The 20,021-nt window shown below is 39.5% G+C and overlaps 1 protein-coding gene and 3 long non-coding RNA genes across 5 annotated transcripts; all 4 read left to right on the top strand.

Annotated features, from left to right (window-relative positions):
- Positions 1-295: 295 nt before the first annotated feature.
- Positions 296-7,405, top strand: nkx1.2lb (NK1 transcription factor related 2-like,b). The gene is made up of 3 exons (XM_031733648.1): positions 296-595; positions 2,156-2,378; positions 6,660-7,405. The coding sequence occupies exons 1-3, from the start codon at positions 296-298 to the stop codon at positions 7,403-7,405; spliced, it is 1,269 nt and encodes a 422-aa protein (XP_031589508.1).
- An 8,222-nt stretch (positions 7,406-15,627) lies between these two features.
- Positions 15,628-16,406, top strand: LOC120443402. The gene is made up of 2 exons (XR_005615418.1): positions 15,628-15,795; positions 16,009-16,406. It is a non-coding gene; the product is annotated as an uncharacterized LOC120443402 (long non-coding RNA).
- Positions 16,407-17,626: 1,220 nt separating this feature from the next.
- On the top strand, positions 17,627-18,404 carry LOC120443398. 2 transcript variants are annotated; one of them, XR_005615414.1, is made up of 4 exons: positions 17,627-17,696; positions 17,779-17,844; positions 17,996-18,084; positions 18,194-18,404. It is a non-coding gene; the product is annotated as an uncharacterized LOC120443398 (long non-coding RNA). The 2 variants fall into 2 exon arrangements; XR_005615413.1 differs by lacking the exon at positions 17,627-17,696 and having other exon boundaries at positions 17,706-17,844; positions 18,194-18,403.
- A 68-nt stretch (positions 18,405-18,472) lies between these two features.
- Positions 18,473-19,371, top strand: LOC120443400. The gene is made up of 3 exons (XR_005615415.1): positions 18,473-18,504; positions 18,591-18,661; positions 19,163-19,371. It is a non-coding gene; the product is annotated as an uncharacterized LOC120443400 (long non-coding RNA).
- The last annotated feature ends 650 nt before the right edge of the window (positions 19,372-20,021 follow it).

The raw sequence follows: 20,021 nt of genomic DNA on the forward strand, positions 1-20,021 counted from the left end.
GGCCGATGTAGAGGATGAAGGCCGGAGAGAAGAAGTTTAAAGTTTGACGGAAGCAAGAGTGCAGCTAAAGCTCTTATTCTGCCCAGACTGTCCGGATGCCAATGGAAAACTTTACCTGGGTGAACACATCGCTTGAGACAGAATGCTGACCGGACACATGAACCGGCCTGTGGCGTGAACTTGTTATTTGACATGAGTATCATCCACGCTCTTTAAAACGACTTGGTGTTGATTTGTTTCTTTAAATTTTCAACTCTAACGGATTGTTATTATATGGGAAAGGGAGAGTAAAGTGATGAACCGGGACAGAGCGGATGGGGTCCAGACCGTGATAAGCCGGGAGAGAGCTGCGGCGGGGCCAGTGACGGACGCCGTGCCACCCGTTATGAGTCGGGACAGAGCGCTACCGGCGCCCAGCGGCGGGGACGGCGTCCAAACTGTGGTGAGCCCGGACAGCGTTGACTTGTTAGACGGAGCCACCGCGGGGGAGAAGCGGCTCTTCTCCAGCGCGGCCGCCGGCGGCAGAGATGCTCAGGCCACGGAGAACCACTCGGAACCTCCGCCGACGAATCCGGTGTTGGCCCCGCCACAGCAGGTAGGCTAATACGGGCACGAGCAAACTTTATGAAGCGCCACCGGAGCGGTGCGTCACTGTAGCAGACAGTAACGGCAGACTCTCAGGTAGCCAGTATAGACCAGTAGACAGGACACAACCGGGACACTGCAGCATAAATAAAGAAGCATCGAGGTGGACAGATATTACATTTTAGGGAAGAGGGATGGCACGAAAAGTAGCTGGGCTAGCAGAAAAGTAAGAATTCTTAGCACAGGGAGCAGCCGAAGCACCGAAACTGAAGACAGTTTTTAAAATAAAATTATTTGGTTACTTTGTCCTGTTGTGTAACTGCTATGATTCTTTGTTTTTAAAATGTGTGTGGCCCGTGTTGTCATGTTATGGGTCACATTATGGAGATGAGGCCTTTAATAAAATGCAGTTGGAGAATGCGACCGGAAAGATACCAAATAAAAACTTCTAAATTAAAACCATTCAAATTCGTTTCCGTAAAGAAGGACACCGACTTTTATTTTGTTATTATTATTATTGCTCTGGATTAATTAAAGCTATCAGCTCTTTTTCGTTCGTTTCTGAACGAAATTTATTGGTTTCAAAATAATTTAAAGTAGGCCTGTTTGTAAAGAGGGGAAATTCTCTATATTTTTTCCATAGACCCGAATTTTGTTTATTCTTAAATAAAACGTGATTGTGTTTATTTGCAGCTCTGATTGTGGTATTTTTCGATTCGACTATTCTTATCACCAGTTGTTAATGCGCCCCTGGGTCTTTCTCCAGAGGATCCCTGGGATTATTTAAAGTGAGAATTACAATATTAATGTTGGATTATGCATGTCGACATGCTCAAGACTGGCCTCATTAATAAATGGATGATCCTAATCAGGATGTAATGCAGGGAGGGGTGGAAACGGAGTCACTGCACCACCTTTTATCTGTCTTATACACTTGGCTACCTTTTTGACTCCACATAAATTATGATATAAAAAATCTGAACATTTCTACATCACACAGTAAACCTTGTGCCCACATGGAGGTTCAAACTGGGTAAAGCAGTATTTTACCTTAAGTGTAAGCCTTCCCTTGAACTCACAGATTTTCCAACCAATTACGTGTGGAAATGTAAAACTGAAGTTTTAAAAATCTATAGACTGCACTACTTAAAATGGGATTGATTCGTTTTTCTTCTGATAGCCTATTGACCGCTACACAGCCTGCGCAGGAAATGCAGCTGATCTGTGTTCATGTTTGCTTTATGAACACACTTTACCAGCTGTTTTATTGGATGTGATGTGTGCTGCCAACACCTAACACTCGGATTTGTCTTACTTCACTCTTTGACTTTAACACTGCTTACTACTAATAGTAACAACAACAATAATAATAATAGTAATAATAATTAAAGTGGTCATTATTAATATTACAAATAAATATATAGCTGTTAAAATGCGTGGCAAAACGTAATTGTTGAGGGAAAAAACAAGAAAAAAAGCAAGTTCAAATAAATTCAAGTATACGGGATAAAAGGCCGGCGATAATATCTTCTTTTTAACTAAATAAATCATTCGATTTGTTACTCTCCAGGGCCCCATCGGGCACCGGACAACTTCTTTCTCCGTGCTGGACATCCTGGACCCCAACAAGTTCACGAGCAGCCGGCGACACCAGCTGCAACAACAGCACGTGAGCCACCGCGGCGAGCTCGAGCAGAGCGTGTACGGAGCGGAGAACCGGAGAGGAGGAGTCGGGGAGCGCGAGCCCAGCCTCGAGGCCAGCAAGGGCTACGGTGCAGACGAATATCAGAGCAGTAAGTCTACGTGGACTTCAAACCAAGTCCATTATTGAATCATTTATTTATTTTTTTAATTTCCTTTAATTTCCCGCCATTGCGTCAGTAACGTCGTTTCTTCCTGTTCAAATGTCTTTAAAAGCAGCTGAATTCAGTCGAAGTGCTTCTGTTACTTTTGAAAGTCCCCTTTCCTTAGAAACCACTCTGCTTTTAATGATTCTGTAACATCCTTTAACGTTTTAAGAATTTTTTTATATGATTAAAATAGGTGTGCGTGCTCGCGTGTTTGTAGTTTGTAATTAGGTTATTTATTTTCTGTGTCATTCAAATCATATTTGTTCTAACCCGTGAATGAACTGATTTATTCATATATAGTTAAACATGCCTACATTAGCCTGAGTGAAACCCAACCAATGAAACCATTTTACATAGACCCCAATTTCGAATATAGAGCTTTTCCATTTCTACTTTAATATAGCCCGTTTACGCTATTTATAAATAATACATATTTTGTGAACACCGGTGGGCTTTTCCGACGGAAGAAAAGTGATCCGGAAGAAGGCCTTTCTAATTCGGTTCATATTTTAAGGGCACTGCATTGTTCGGTGTGGTTTATCTAACTGTGACCTAAGGATTCTGGTTTTAATTACCCACCAGTTGTTCTTGGGCTTTTGTTTCGTCCGTGTCACGGAAGTATGTTCTTACTAAACCCTGGTGTCACACAGAAATCTATGTTCCAGGCCACTTATTCTTGTGATGATGTAAGAGATCAGAAAAATCACGATTACGGACCATTTAAAAAATTGGAAGAATGGGGAGAAAACCAAAACCCCCCCAAAAAAACTAAAAACTATGGTGTCTGGAGGAGGATAAAAACGGTTCTTTTCGCAAACGAGCTCTTTGGTTTTAAGTTTAAAACAGCATCTGTTTTTATCTAGAATTAAAAAGAGCAAACAGGTTAATTGGCTGCAGTTCCTGTGTGTGATCGGTATTATTGGTCGGTAAATACTGGCAGGTGTACACTGAGTTCATGGACCCCACGTAAACGCATTAGCTCCAATCAGCTCCATCTCCTCGATTTCATATTATTATACACCAGTATTGGACGTCTTCCTTCTTTTTTTTTCTCTTTTCTTTGTTTTTTCCGTCACATTTTTATTTTTCCTTATTTATTTATTTTTAAATCTCTCATTTGTTTTCATTACATTTCCCGTACATTTTACAGATTTCAAATCAACAAAATTCTGACTTTATTTTTCAGAAGCAGATACAGGCATGTGCCCTAAATCATAAATAATTATAACTTCGTGATATAGTCGCGCTGGATTAAAAACAAAAGCTCAGAACAAAAAGAAAAATAAAGAAAACAGTAAAAACATCACAGGAACAACTGCACTGCTGTTGTAGTTTGTATACTATTATTCTGTATTATTATACTGACTGCCAAAAAAGTATCCCAACAGTACAGACTATAATAAATATAGTTGTAACATCAAACAAGGTTTTATTTTTAACGACTGTAAAATCAGGCCTTTTAAAAAATAAAAATTTAAATTAGAATCAGTATATGATTAAATGGCTGACGTGTTTTTAGCAATAACGAACAAAATTATTATTAATTTCTGTTTATTAGAAAATGGACAAGAAACCATCTCACCAAGCATCATGGTTCCTTATTTCTTAATTATTTTTATTAATATAATAATAAGTATTATTATTAATGCTTATAATACTAATACTATTATTAATACTTATAATATATGATCATTATTATTATAGTATATAGTATTATTATTATATATGAGAAAAATGAAAAAAGTGGACATTTTATGAGTGAATTACATGTAAAAACATAATCTTATTAAGCTATCTTTTCTATAATTTCTCTCAACTAACCCAGAAACACATTCATTAAAGGTTTCATACATATTTGGTCTCTGATTTAATCTATAAAACTACACAGTCTTACTCCAAATGATCTAACACATGCTCAATGTCTTTTTTCAGTGGAAATCATGCAGGTGGATTTGTCACTGGTTAATAAATGCTTTTATTTTCTCACTTTTTTGGGGGGCACATGTAGGACAATATAATGTCTTACATTATAGTTTTTTTTAAACATAATTTAGTATTATTCGAGGTGTAGTTTACTTTTTCTTGTCATTTAAAACTGTTGATGTTGTCGATATTAAGGACAAAAGGAACAGCATAATTGGGCCAAAAATATCCAAACCAATTACATGAAAAAAGCACACACAGTATCTTTCTAACATTAGCAATAAGAGCATTTGCAGGGCTGTAAGCACATGTGTGCTGTACACGTCGATGTGAACTGTGCTCGGTGTTTTCATGCAATGCAAATACTGTATGAAAGCTTAGCCTGAACGTCCAGATCGTTTTTGTCCCTAACATATTATTGCACTACTGAGTGCAGAGTAACCTGGCATATTGTATTGCACATGTAAATGCTTAATTTTTCAGTATGACTCCAACAGCAGCCTCTAAATGTTTGGATGATACCAACTCAGAAAGAGTTACGGTTTCATTAAAGACTAAAGCACCATGTGCTCCTCTGAAGGGCTGATGTAAAAGCAGTCGATTTGCAGCTAAATGATTTAATTGGACATTTAAGAGGTAGGGATCAGTGACATTCCAACAATGCCTATTAGCTTTTTTCTGCTGATCTGTGGTACCTTAAAATCCACCATAATCCAATGCTCCATTGTTATTTTAGCACACTATTAGTATCCAAACACAATTTCTTTTACCTGATAATCATCTAGTATATTTTACAGTGTACAATAAAGTATGGTGACCAGTGTATGGTCATTTCATACCTTTTCGTTTCGTCTGATGATACTGTTTTCAGAACCTTCTTGATCTAATTGCCTTCTTATTTCTGTCGATTTTATCATTTTATTTCCAAATATTGCCCTCACTCATTTAGCCACAAATGAAGTAAGACACCACAGACTTATGATGCAGTAATCATGTGATGAGTAAACTCCAGAAAGTGGAGCGCATAGCAAAAAATGATGATGGATACCAGATGACACAGTGATTAATACTAATGGAGAGCAGAGAGTTGGCAGCTCAGTATCAGCAGCTCATTCTTGCCCTCTGGCTCTTTAGCAGTTTACTCAGGTTAGGCTCATGGCTGCTCTGTCTTTGGAAACTTGACATGTTTATTCGTTCAAGATATTTTTAAATTCAACTGCAAGTTTCTGAAGGAAGCATACAGTGGCCAAAATTAGGACCACAGTTCAACACTCACTGATTATGCTGGGAAGAGACTGTTTTTCCATATAGCAGACAATTAAGCTAATTACAATCCTTAGCTACATTTTTTGATTAACTGGCCTCCCGTGGCAACGGTAATTATGAGGAGATAGGGGTAAATAGATGGGCCAGTAAAATTTAGTACTTAGAAGACCACTGTTTGCTTTATGGTCAACATTGTTTCTTCTAGCTGTAACCATTTCATAATCCATACTACCAATTTATTACTGCAACCAAGAAGCTGAACCTAAAAGTATTTATTTGAAGCCATAAGTGCCATCAGTGCCAATCATTCCATGTTTGGCACTGATCACCACCTGCACTCATGTATATATCTATCTACTTAGCACTTTTGATTTTTATTTTTATGTTTATTTAAGCGTTATATGACAGTATGTTTGCACTAAGTACCGCAGGAATTTCCTAATGTTGTAAACCTGCTCAACATTTGGCAATAAAACCCTTTCTGATTCTGATTCTGATCAATTCTTTGCAGTGAAGATGTTTAAGGGTATCTATATTTACACCCTTTGAAAAAAAAAATTCTGATTGTAACTGATGAAATAAGACTTCAGTTGAATATTACAGAAAAAAATAAAAAAGCTCTAGTCATTTTATGAAGTCTGTATATTGTGAGCTAACCTGTTCATATGCATGCTTGTCAGAAGCTAATAATTTGAATTACACAATGCACTGTGCTCCCTCTTCGTCGCAATATTTTGGTGTCTCTGTTTTTGTAGCTGTGACATTTGGTACCAAATCTAGTTTAACTAGCTTAACTTGCTAGCAGTGCAGGACCATGGTTAAACCATGCCTAAATATCTTAAGGTACTGGTAGTGATCCAGGTAGTGAACTACTTACATAAGCCTAAACATGAGCTTGGTATGGCTTAATCTGAACAAACCACTTCATTAAGCTAAGGTGGGTTGTAGAGACAAACCACCTGTGTAACCATATAGGATGGAGAACTTGTTGGATGTTACATGTGGCTGAACTCTTTGTTGTGTCTGTTCTTCTAGAGGAGGGCTTTATATACAGAAGTCCGGATGAGGAGGACTTCCACAGATCTGGGACCCCGGACTCAGAGGCTGCAGACGGGCCCTACAGCAGTGAGGAGAGCAGCTCGGCTCTTCCCAGTAATGGAGACAGAGAACTAGGCCAGCACAGCCACCAGGATCCCAGCAGAGACACAAAGACCCCTAACGGAGGCCCCACAAGCCAGATCACCAGTCCCCAAACCAATGGGGGCCAAGGGGCCAAGCCCAAGAGGAAACGCTCTGGCTCAGACTCCAAGTCAGGGAAGCCCCGCAGAGCCCGGACTGCCTTCACCTACGAGCAACTGGTGGCACTGGAGAACAAGTTCAAGTCCACACGCTACCTGTCAGTGTGCGAGCGCCTCAACCTGGCCCTGTCCCTCTCCCTCACCGAGACCCAAGTTAAGATCTGGTTCCAGAACCGGCGAACCAAATGGAAGAAACAGAACCCTGGAGCCGACACCTCGGCCCCCACCGGCACGGGAGGAGCGGGAGGCACGGGAGGCACAGGGGGAGGAGCGGGAGGAGGCTTGGGAAGCCTCAGCCCTCTGAGCCAATCCCCTCCAGTCAGTGGGCATCTGGCCATGCACACAGGCTACGCCAGCCACCATCACCCCCCTGCTGGGAGCCTTGTCCAGCTGCCTTTCCTCACCGCCAGCCACGTCCTGTCTCCCTTCATGCTGGGGACACAGAGTTATGCTGCACCTGCGTTCTACAGCACACACCTGTAGATACACTCTCACACCTGTAGATACACACACAAACACACACAGAAACCCTGACTGAAACGTCCCAGTATGAACTGCAGCACAGCGTTCAGCTCCTCCCCCTTTTTTACTACCAGCGTTTAAAGGCTTTAATTTTATTTTGATAGAATGTTAATATCTTGCAGAACTGTACATAAATCTATGTTCTAGCTCTGAATGCTGTTTTAAACACTGTAATAGACAAATAGTTGATCTCATTGTTTTTTTTTCTAAAGTCTGTAAAAATATTGAATGTTTATTTAAGACTTGAGAATGGCTTGATCTATTGTCAGTACCATGTAACTCCAGCTGTGATCGTTTTCATTTCTTTTGTTTATTGAGGTGGTTAACAGTTTCCATAAAATCCGTGGATGTACTGAGTCCTCAGCTCAACATGGTATTGTCCTTTGATATTAAAATGATCACAATTAAACAGAAAAGTATCCCAGTGATTTTGTTTTTAATAACAGTGAGCTGAAGCGTTGAGTGCTGCAGTGCCTCAGAGGTAAGTAACTTCCATGCAGGGTTTGGGTGTGAAGCTAATCCTGTGCCTGTTGGTTGGTTTGGATATCTGTGAGATTTCCTGTTTGTCAAAAGCAAACCAATAAAAAAATCCAAATGGCAACTGGAAAATATTTATGCGAGGAGGGGGTTTGCGAAAAAACAATACAAATCTCTAAAACGATAAAGATAACTACAGTGAAATGACTTTTCCTTCATAGAAATATGAGACGTGATGAATATAATGTCGATAAAGTCTTTCGTCAGTGTTTTGACAGACAGCACGATAGGCCAATGACAATAAGAACAGCACTGAGCCGAGCCAATCATGTGGCTGGAAAACAGACAGATCCGCGTGATATGGAGAAGTTGAAGTAGTCCGCACAGACTGCAGCAGGAGCAGCCGGACAGCACACGTGCAAAGTCCGCCAATAGCGTGTGATTCTTTTATAAAAAGACCAAGTAAATAGATCATTTTAACGAAAACTGGAGCCACAGTGTCACAATGTCACTAAATGTTTTTGTCTCAAAAGACCAGAAAACTGTTGAGAGAGAGAGTGCAGTGAGAGTTTGCAGTTGTTGCTTCTTTGTCGGACTTTAAATAGTCAAACTGTGCTTGAAGCATGTTTCCACAGAGCCAGTAACAGGAGCATCTGAAGCAGTGCCATGCTTGCATAGCGCACAGCTGTAGACATCCCATTTCCCGTGCTGAACAGTGCCGAGCGGCCTTTCTTTAAACATTTCATTATTTCAGATGATTTTGTTTCAGTTCAGTTCCTTCAGCTGAGTGCATGCCAGTTTGTTTATGTTCTCCTTTATTTACATTTGAACATCTTTAATTTAAAACAATATGTTTTTGAAATTTTATCTTGTAATGATGTCTACAATATTTATCCGGAAGTGACAAAAATGTAGTTTTTTATTTGTCTGTTTTTGTAATACTTGAAGCTTTTGATTGGTCAGGATTAATTAGAGCTGTCTAATGTTCTGCACGACATTTATGGTCTGACACAAAATGAAAAACATTTAATCAAAATGAATCTTTTATCTTCAGTTAAAAAAAAATAAAAAATAAAAATAAACCCAACTCTCCAACTTATTTTAACTTTACAAGCCTCAGTAGTGAAAAAGAAAGTTTTCACAGGACTCTCTGCAGTGTTGGGAAATCTAAGTACGTATTTAAGAGGAAACGGCATCAAATCCATTTGGTTAATCAGTCATCAGTAAGTGTAACCATCTCTTTGAGTGGGATTATTTTGTTTTATGTTATTATCAGAGAAAAGCGCCAGTGTTAGTCTCTGTTGCTTAAAAGGGGAAAGTGCTGTCGCAACCAGCATGCTTTCCATGCTGCTGCTGTTAAATATGAAGAACATGATTCACACACTGCGTATAAAACATGGATCTAGTCATCCTCACTGTAAGCATGTGGACATTTTTTTTTTTTCAAACTTTTGAAGCCATCCTCAAATGGCCATTAGCAAAATTAGTTTTAGGCATTTCTGCATTGGATGCATTTTTCAGCCCTCCGCCCAAAATAGGAACAACAAAGGAAGTAGAGTCTGCAGCATGATGTCAAGACTTTGTTCACCGACATCGACAGAACACTGTAATGACAGTATACACTGAAGGAGGTCAGATATACTCCAAAAAGATACGTCTCCTGCATATTAATGATAGAAAGCTTCTTTAAAAAAAAAAAAAAAAAAAAAAGCAGCGGTCACCCTTCAGTAGTAGTATTCTTTCATTTAGTAAAACGTGATATAGAGTAGTAGTTTTTAATTTCTCATGAACTTTGCATATTTATGCAGTGTCTGTCTGCTAGCATGCCTCCATCACTTTCTGCAATTACTCCACTGCAAGAGGCCACAAGTGTTTCAAAGGTGCGTTGATATAATCCCTGAATAATGTGTGCAGTGTGTCCTGGTGCAGGTGCAGTGCATATCACTTTGACTCCCATGCTGAGACCCAAGGTTTCCCAGCACAACATTACATCACACCCTGAACTTGGTGCTAAAATTTGATTGCATCATACAGAATACCAAGTTAGAAGACATGGGCACTCTGTGCACTCATATCCAGTAGCTTAACATTCTACAGCCAATCATATGAAACTGCTTAGAACAACTGAAGTTCTAGTTCTGTTAATAGTTTAACTTGAATAAGCTGTGTTGAGGTATGGGTTCAGATCTCAGCACAGATCCCAACTTTTAAAAACCTGGCACTTCAGTAACCCCTCATTAGTCAATAGCTACAGATTAAATAGCAAAGCCCGATACTTATGTACTGAAACCAACTACTTCCGCTTGTCAGCTTAAGTTAAAATGTTACATTTTTCCTCTGATTATTTTTTTAGCATTTTTTTTTACTTTGTTTGTTACAAATATTCAGGTTAAAAAACTTTCCGAATTATTTGTAATGAGTTATGTTCACAAAGTCACATGTGCAGTACTCTGTACAGCTTGCATGTCATGGGCCTGGGTCTGTGACCTGGGGATCATGTGTTATTTTTTGAGTTTAATGAATATTATGAGTTTTATTCGTCTTTCTTAATCATTTATGGTTGTGGTGTGATCTGCTCCTCGTTCCTCGCTTCCCTGTGGGTTGTTGTGTCAGTTTTGCTGCCCCACCAGGTCTGGAGAGTCCCTGCCTTGGAGCCAGCCACACCTGTGATAATCACTCACCTGTTGCCGATCTGCCTAATCAAGGGGCTCTACTTAAGAGAGCAGTGGAGCAGCAGTCGGCACGGGATCGTTAAACTAGAAATACAGTTAGTGCGGTACTCGTGTTTTCAATACTCTCTCGTTGGAATGGTTAGCATGTTTTGTCTAGAGATGGCACGATACCACTTTTTTATGTCCGATACCGATATCATAAATTTGGATATCTGCCGATACCGATATGAATCCGATATTGTGTTTTTTAATCAATAAAACTGTTTTTTTTAATATCTTGCTGCATTTTGTATAAGTTCATACTCAAGTTTAAATAAACAACAACACTAAAGCTATTCTGTTATACCTGTGTGTAAAAAATACACTGCACCCAAAATATTTCATAGTTCAGCAACACTGATCAATCTAATAAACTTAAACCTGCTCCATCCTCCCTATTCTGGTATTTTAAAGAGTACTTAGCAGAAATATTAAGCAACCTAACTAACAGGGTTGCAAACTCCCAGCAAAAAAAAAAAAAAAAATAGGGAACCACTCCCCACCCTCCACCTCATGATGCTTAATCGATGTAATCAACTTTAATTTGATGCAGGGTGAAAAAAAATGCACAGAAACAAATTATTTTTCAAGAATAATTAAATAGATTCAACATCTTTCTTCAACAGAATTGCAGAATTCACAGACGGTACCTTCCCAAAGGAAAAAGTACTATAGCTTACTAGGGTATATAGACTTAAGAGTTAGAATATATAGTAATGGACTTCTATACATTTTACATCAGATTAAAACTTTGGGTGTAAGATTCAATTCAATTCAATTCAATTCAATTTTATTTATATAGCGCCAAATCACAACAAAAGTCGCCTCAAGGCGCTTTATATTGTACAGTAGATAGCACAATAATACATACAGAGAAAAACCCAACAATCATATGACCCCCTATGAGCAAGCACTTTGGCGACAGTGGGAAGGAAAAACTCCCTTTTAACAGGAAGAAATCTCCACCAGAACCAGGCTCAGGGAGGGGCGGCCATCTGCTGAGACCGGTTGGGGTGAGAGAAGAAAAACAGGATAAAGACATGCTGTGGAAGAGAGACAGAGATTAATAACAGATATGATTCGATGCAGAGGGTCTATTAACACATAGTGAGTGAGAAAGGTGAGTGGAAGGAAAAACTCAATGCATCATGGGAATCCCCGGCAGCCTACGTCTATCGCAGCATAACTAGGGAGGATTCAGGGTCACCTGGTCCAGCCCTAACTATATGCTTTAGCAAAAGGAAAGTTTTAAGCCTAATCTTGAAAGTAGAGATAGTGTCTGTCTCCCGAATCCAAACTGGAAGCTGGTTCCACAGAAGAGGGGCCTGAAAACTGAAGGCTCTGCCTCCCATTCTACTTTTAAATACTCTAGGAACAACAAGTAGGCCTGCAGAGTGAGAGCGAAGTGCTCTAATAGGGTGATATGGTACTACAAGGTCATTAAGATAAGATGGGGCCTGATTATTTAAGACCTTGTATGTGAGGAGCAGGATTTTGAATTCAATTCTGGATTTAACAGGAAGCCAATGAAGGAAGCCAAAACAGGAGAAATATGCTCTCTCTTTCTAGTCCCTGTCAGTACCCTTGCTGCAGCATTTTGGATCAGCTGAAGGCTTTTCAGTGAGTTTTAGGACATCCTGATAATAAAGAATTACAGTAGTCCAGCCTGGAAGTAATAAATGCATGAACTAGTTTTTCAGCATCACTCTGAGACAGGATATTTCTAATTTTAGAGATGTTGCGCAAATGGAAGAAAGCAGTCTTACATATTTGTTTAATATGTGCATTGAAGGACATGTCCTGGTCAAAAATGACTCAAGGTTCCTCACAGCATTACTGGAGGCCAAGGTAATGCCATCCAGAGTAAGAATCTGGTTAGATACCATATTTCTAAGATTTTCAGGGCCGAGTACAATAACCTCAGTTTTATCTGAATTAAGAAGCAGAAAGTTAGCGGCCATCCAGGTCTTTATGTCTTTAAGACATTCCTGCAGTTTAACTAATTGGTGTGTGTTACCTGGCTTCATGGATAGATAGAGCTGCGTGTCATCTGCATAGCAGTGAAAATTTATGCTATGTCTTCTAATGATGCTGCCTAAGGGAAGCATGTATAATGTAAACAGAATTGGTCCTAGCACTGAACCCTGTGGAACACCATAATTGACCTTAGTGTGTGAAGAGGACTCTCCATTTACTTGAACAAATTGGAGTCTATTAGATAGATATGATACAAACCACTGCAGTGCAGTACCTGTAATACCTACAGCATGTTCTAATCGCTCTAATAGGATATTATGGTCAACAGTATCGAACGCAGCACTGAGGTCTAGCAGGACAAGCACAGAAATGAGTCCACTGTCAGAGACCATAAGAAGATCATTTGTAACCTTCACTAAAGCTGTTTCTGTGCTGTGATGAGCTCTGAAACCTGACTGAAACGCTTCAAATAAGCCATTCCTCTGCAGATGATCTGTTAGCTGTTTGACAACTACTCTTTCAAGGATGTTTGATATGAAAGGAAGGTTGGAGATTGGCCTATAATTAGCTAAGACAGCTGGGTCTAGAGATGGCTTTTTAAGTAAAGGTTTAACTACAGCCACCTTGAAGGCCTGTGGTACATAGCCGATTATTAGAGATAGGTTGATCATATTTAAGATCGAAGAATTAATTAATGGCAGGACTTCTTTGAGCAGTTTTGTAGGAATGGGGTCTAAAAGACACGTTGATGGTTTGGAGGAATTAATTATTGAAGTTAACTCAGAAAGATCAATTGGAGAAAAAGAGTTTAACTTAACATCGATGGTACTAAAAGTAGCTGTAGATAATATTACATCTGTGGGATGATTATTGGTAATTTTTCTCTAATGATAAAAATTTTATTTGTGAAGAAGTTCATTAAGTCATTACTAGTTAACGTTAAAGGGATTGTTGGCTCAGTAGAGCTCTGACTTTTGTCAGCCTGGCTACAGTGCTGAAGAGAAACCTGGGGTTGTTCTTATTTTCTTCAATCAGTGACGAATAGTAAGATGTTCTGGCTTTATGGAGGGCTTTCTTATAAAGCAGCAAACTATTTCTCCAGGCTAAATGATGATCCTCTAAATTTGTGACACGCCATTTCCTCTCCAGCTTACGAGTTATCTGCTTTAGGCTACGTGTTTGAGAATTATACCACGGAGTCAGGTACTTGGATTTGAGGCCTTAGTTTTCACAGGAGCTACAGTATCCAGAGTCGTGCGTGAGAGGGAGGTAAAATTATTAACAAGATAATCGACCTCTGTTGGAGTAGCGTTCAGATAGCTGCTCTGCTCTATGTTGGTACAGGGCATTGAAGATGATAACAGTGGGTGGATTATATTCTTAAACTTAGTTACAGCACTTTCAGAAAGACATCTACTTTGATAAAGTCTACTCTCCGCTGCTGTGTAATCAATTATTGTAAATGTAAATGTTATCAGGAAATGATCAGACAGCAGAGGGTTTTCAGGAAACACTGTTAAATGTTCAGTTTCTATGCCATATGTTAAAACAAGATCTAGAGTGTGATTAAAGTGGTGGGTGGGTTCTTTTACATTTTGAGAGAAGCCAATTGAGTCTAATAACAGATTAAATGCCATGTTGAGGCTGTCATTTTTAGCATCTACATGGATGTTAAAATCACCCACAATAATTATTTTATCTGAGCTGAGCACTAAATCAGATAAAAGTCTGAGAAATCAGACAGAAACTCTGTGTAAGGCCCAGGTGGACGATAGATGATAACAAGTAAGACTGGTTTCTGAGTTTTACAGCTGGGGTGGACGAGGCTAAGCATCAGGCTTTCAAATGAATTAAAAGTCTGTCTTGGTCTTTCGTTAATTAATAGGCTGGTGTGAAAATTGCTGCCACACCGCCCCCTCGGCCTGTGCTTCGGGATTTCTGGTAGTTAGAATGACCCGGGGGTGTTGATTCATTTAAACTAACATACTCATCCTGCTGCAACCAGGTTCAGATTCAGATAATTATTTATTAAAAGCTACATATTTTAAATGAGAATAAGAAAGAAAAGTATGTCTTTGTGCCCCCTTTTCCCTGTTCATGCCCTATCGGCCCCCTGGCTAAACTTTGCTAGATCCGCCCCTGCACAGTTACCAGCCGTCAGCTACGTGAAAAGGATCCTGGTGTAGAAAGTAATATTAAATACATTCTAACAACAGCTTATCAAGCTTAAACGTGCTGCTGTTGTTCAGCCGCTGGTTTCCTCTTTCTGGCGCGAAGTGGGCCAAAAACAAAGAAGAGAGACGGACTCTCGACAGAAAAGCCGATCAGCTGATCATTAAGCAGTTTCACGATTGAAGTAGCAGGAGAGGGAGAGAGAGAGGGAGAGGCAGTCGCTCCATATATCGGTTGTTAAGCTTAACATGGGAACACTTTACAAACATTCAGAGATGAACTTACACACTTGCTTTACTTCTCTCTGGGATAACTTCCTCAGAGATGAAATGCTGGTTTGGTAGCGAGGCTACAAATACACACAGCCGCTCTATCACATGACGCATACTGCTGCAACGTGCTACGGTTATGAGCCGAGTTACGCCGTGTTGCAAGTTTTGTGAGATGCTTTTTTTGATATTTAATGGATCGGAGTGCATTTTTTATTTTTCGCCGATATCCGATCCAGTAATTTAGGTCAGTATCGGACCGATACCGATACGTAATATCGGATCGGTCCATCTCTAATTTTGTCGGCCGGTGGATGGGACTGTACTCATTGTGGCATCTCTTGTTTCCAGGGTGATTACGGAGACGTGTGGAGGGAGCAGTACACAGTTGAACTCAGGCACCGAGCAGGATGAAGCACAACCACGCATCACGGAGAGGAATCGCAGCACGGGGAATTAATTGGGAAAGCACACACTGTGGACTGTTGGTACTGTTTTTTGTGTAAATAAACACACTTTCTCCATTCTAAAAGTCCAGCATTTGGGTTCTCCTTCAGCCAACCCATGACATTGCATCCTTTAGGACAAATAATTTGAAGCATTAATATTTCTTGTTCAATACCACTGCTGATAGCACCTCCGTATGTTGTGACCAGGATGCAGCAGCAGACTGAACCTCGACTGAAACCTGCTCCATCATCTCATCTTTGCAGATGTCCATTTATAAAGCATCAACAACTCAAAGGTAAACATGATATTAGAAAATGTGTTAGTATATAAGGCCTTTAAAACAAATAAAAAATAAACAGCTCATATGTCAGCTGTCGGCAGAACTGTGGGACTGAACAACTTCAGATCCCGAGTGTGTGAGGACAGAGAAGGATCAGCTTTATTTCAGATTTGAGAGATAAACTTTATATTTCAGTTTGTGATGATTCTGTTCTGTTTGTGATTACAGGAGCCGTCCTCAGATTCAGACCTCAGCACCACCCAGTGACAGCAGACAGATCATCCTATATCTTCAATCTTTGTAGTAACTCCAAAATTAACTGAAGAAAACAGTACAAAGGTTAAAGTACCACATGTGCTGTCAGTGAAAGCTGCAGCTGTTTTATTGATAAATTTAAAGACAAAAAGTCAAAAGGATTAATCACCCCTGTAACTGTGTCACTATACATCAGCATTAACAGGACCTCAGTTTGGTGTTTCAGAAAACTGCTGATCTCAGACCTGCACAGCTTCTGTTTTAAACACTGAATGTACTCAGCTACATGAAGAGCATGTGATGTTTTCTCTGACACAATTAAATAAAACCTGATTAAAGTCAAAGGTTGTTACTTGTATTTGAACTAAAAACTTGTGACCTGGAATTCTTTCACTGTTTTTTGACAATAGTGTGTTATTTATCATAAATTAATTCAGAGTCATTCATACCAGAGTAACCAGAGAGCACAACATATATTTAACTTTCTACAGGACTTAAAGCTATTATATTATGTAAAAGTCCAGACCCTCTGAGGATTGTCTGAGTACTTCTAACATTACACAAAGCAAAGGTCTCCATCAGTGTTCATGAAATGCTGGGTTTATCCTTCTTGTGAGGGAGCTGCTGGTGAAGATCACGAGCCCTGCTTGATCCCTGCGATGAGTTTCAGTCTTCCTGGTGTTTGTGAAATGATGCCTCTCACTGTGGGTCAACAGTATATGTATATGTGAGAAGCAGATTTTGTATTTACTTTTCTTTTGCCAATCAAGATAACTAAAAGTATAATTTTCACCATACAAATACTAACCTTGTCACTCCTGCACTGTCTGTTTTGGGCTCTGGGCTGGTCCTTCCCAGCGCTCATGAGGCTGCTTTATAAATAACAGACCCTCTGTCATACAGTTTGCACCAAAAATAGCTCAGGTAAAATCAGCACCAGAAGCACCAGAAGAGCTTGTACCAGTGACCCCCCCAGAAACCCAGCACGCAAGAAAAAGGTGGCATAGCTAAAAATCTCATTCTGACCGGTTGGTCAATTGTTGCCAGTTTGGCTAGTCGAATGGATAGAATGTTTTATTTTTTTTCTCCCCTCTTGCTAATTTTGACCTGTTGGTCCAATTTTGGCTAATTTCTGATTTACATAAAGCGGCTCCCCTCTGGCATGGTTATTTTGTTGGCCCGTTGGCCCTTGTCTGCTTGTGGCCCGTTGGCCATTGACTGTGATTTTCAAATGGCAACTGTTATTACTAAAGAAACTTATCATATTTTGTTTTTTAGTGAAGTGGCTTTGGGCTTCAAAAGACACCGGGCGTGTGGAGGCAGTCGTTGGGCCATACAAATTGTATGACTCTTCTTTTCGCACACTGGAGGACAGTGGGTGGCTTTCTGATGAGGTAAGTGAAGTAATCATTTTTGGTCCTAGTGGTGGTCTGTAAAAATAACCTTCTGTTAATCCAAACAGGTCATTGATGCATACCTGCACTGCCTCATTAGGAAACAAAAGGCAAGTAAGAACATATGCCGGTTATTTCACAAAAGCATTTTATACAATTTTGTAATCTTTTAAAAAAACGTCTTGCATTTTTCAGAAACCTGTGTATCAGTTGTCTTGCGTTGTTGCAACCTCTCTGTTTTCTGGGAAGTTTAAATGTGTCAGCAAGGTAATGTAGATGTTATATAGGTCATATAGTGCATGTTATGTAAATGAATCTAAACCTTTATAAACTTAAAAATATTCCACAGATGTTGTTTCCGGCTGAGGACATTTGGTTGTGCCCACTGAACTTCGGTGCACACTGGATCCTTGTGGTACATGTTCACACCTCCATGTGTTTTTTCTCTTTTTTGTTTTATTGTTCTTTTTAGCAGCATATTCTTATTTTGAAAATGCTTACAACTGATTATGTTTACTTAAGTGAGTGTACTACACATATTCTACTAAATACAATTTTTATTTTAGGTTGTCAAAATCTCCTCACGATCTGTACTGCTGTTAGACCCTCTTGGAAATGAAGGTTGTTATGAAAGGAAAATTATGCGTAACTGGAGGTATTCATCATTCATTAATTATCTGTTTTGGGTTGTTTGGTTTGTGGGGTTTTTTTTTATTTAGAGCAAAATGCAGGCTACATTTTAAAACTTGTTTTATTTTTATTAGGAATTTTCTGAAGATGAAAGGAAAGGAAGAGTCCCGAGTGGATTGGAAAATGGAGACTCTGCCACACAGCAAGCAGATGGACTCCAGCAGTTGTGGAGTTTTAGTGTTGAAGGTATTTAATAAGCAATTGTATTTAATTGTATTTATTGTATTTAACTAGAATTAAGTTAATCAATTGCAATTACTGTAACATATTTTACAGTTTGCCAAACACTACCTTATGAGTGGAGAGGTTACTAGGGTGCTGTCCACTCCAGAAGCCATTGGGCTGCAACGCATAGAAATTGCTTGCGAACTGCTAGAACATCAAAGTAAGTTGAGTCATGTGCTTTTGTATTGCAATAGCACTTTCAGTTTTGTTTAAAAACTGTTAGGTTGAACGCCAGTGTGTTTCTAGGTAATGCTGATGACTACTGTGTGGTTTGTTCCATGCTGGAAGCCGATCCTGAGTCCAGTATGATTGAAATGGTAAAACAAATAAACCACAAATGCAATATACAGTGGCTTGCAATAGTATTCGGCCCCCTTGAACTTTTCCACATTTTGTCACATTACAGCCACAAACACGAATCAATTTTAATTGTAATTCCACGTGAAAGACCAACACAAAGTGGTGTACACGTGAGAAGTGGAACGAAAATCATACATGATTCCAAACAATTTTTACAAATGAATAACTGAAAAGTGGGGTGTGCGTAATTATTCAGCCCCCTGAGTCAATACTTTGTAGAACCACCTTTATCTGCAGTTACAGCTGCCAGTCTTTAAGGGTATGTCTCTACCAGGTAGAGACGTTGGTCTTTCACGTGGAATTCCAATAAAACTGATTCATGTTTGTGAATGCAATCTGACAAAATGTGGAAACGCTCAAGGGGGCCGAATACTTTTGCAAGCCACTGTAGTAATTATTTTCTCATCAAATTCGTAATGTTGGTTAACACACTTACACCCCCCCTTCTCCCTCTTCAGGTGCAGTGTGAGTTTTGTCTCAGATGGGCACATTTTGGATGTGCTCAATATGAGAGCAGCCTGGTCAAGTACTTGTGTAAAAAAATGTGCATAATTTGTTATGAATACTGTTTCTTTTCCACTTCTTTCTCCCTGTGTTCTGTTGGATCTATAAATGTCAAATATATATATCTGTAAATATATTCAGTAAATATATACTGTAACTATAATGGAGTGAGTTCATTGTCAAAGTTTATATAGTCAGGTGTTCCAATCACTTCAATGGTGACAGCTGTATAACTTAAGCACCTTGGCATGCAGACTGCTTCTACAAACAAGTGCCAAAACATGCTACCTTTGTTATTATAAAGTAGAAGCATACTCTATAATAACAAAGGTAGCATGTTTAACATCGTAATTCTTCCCGTCAAAGTAGAAGCATACTCTGACGGGAAGAATTACGTGCCAAAACATGCTACCTTTGTGAATGTGACCTACAAGCACACTTTAATGGGTAAAAAGAAGTGTCAAACCGTACTGGCTTTATGAATATCAGCTACAAACATACTCTGATGGGCAAAGTTAAGTGGCAAACCGTCATACCTACTTAAATTTGTGCTGGAATTATTGTGTGGCAGCAGAAATGTGCATAAATTACGTACAGTAGGACATTTTGCCAAAGTAGGGCAGTTTGTCATAAGGCAGCGTAAAATTATCCTACGGGTAGGACGTTTTGCCAAAGTAGGATGGTTTGTCAGAACACCGGCCTCCAACTCCTAAAGAGACACGGGTATCCCTAAATTTAGCAAATATTAGCTTCAGGCTAGCTTGCTACGACGAATAGGCTAATACCAGCATTTTACCACAACTTCACCAGATG

This window comes from Oreochromis aureus, linkage group 2, assembly GCF_013358895.1.
Source record: "Oreochromis aureus strain Israel breed Guangdong linkage group 2, ZZ_aureus, whole genome shotgun sequence".
Classification (NCBI taxonomy): domain Eukaryota; kingdom Metazoa; phylum Chordata; class Actinopteri; order Cichliformes; family Cichlidae; genus Oreochromis; species Oreochromis aureus.

Excerpts from the sequence above, each read along its gene's own strand:
- nkx1.2lb (XM_031733648.1), top strand. The coding sequence starts at position 296 with ATGAACCGGGACAGAGCGGATGGGGTCCAGACCGTGATAAGCCGGGAG. Across the intron at positions 596-2,155 it reads TGTTGGCCCCGCCACAGCAG|GGCCCCATCGGGCACCGGAC; the intron begins GTAGGCTAATAC and ends GTTACTCTCCAG. Across the intron at positions 2,379-6,659 it reads TGCAGACGAATATCAGAGCA|AGGAGGGCTTTATATACAGA; the intron begins GTAAGTCTACGT and ends CTGTTCTTCTAG.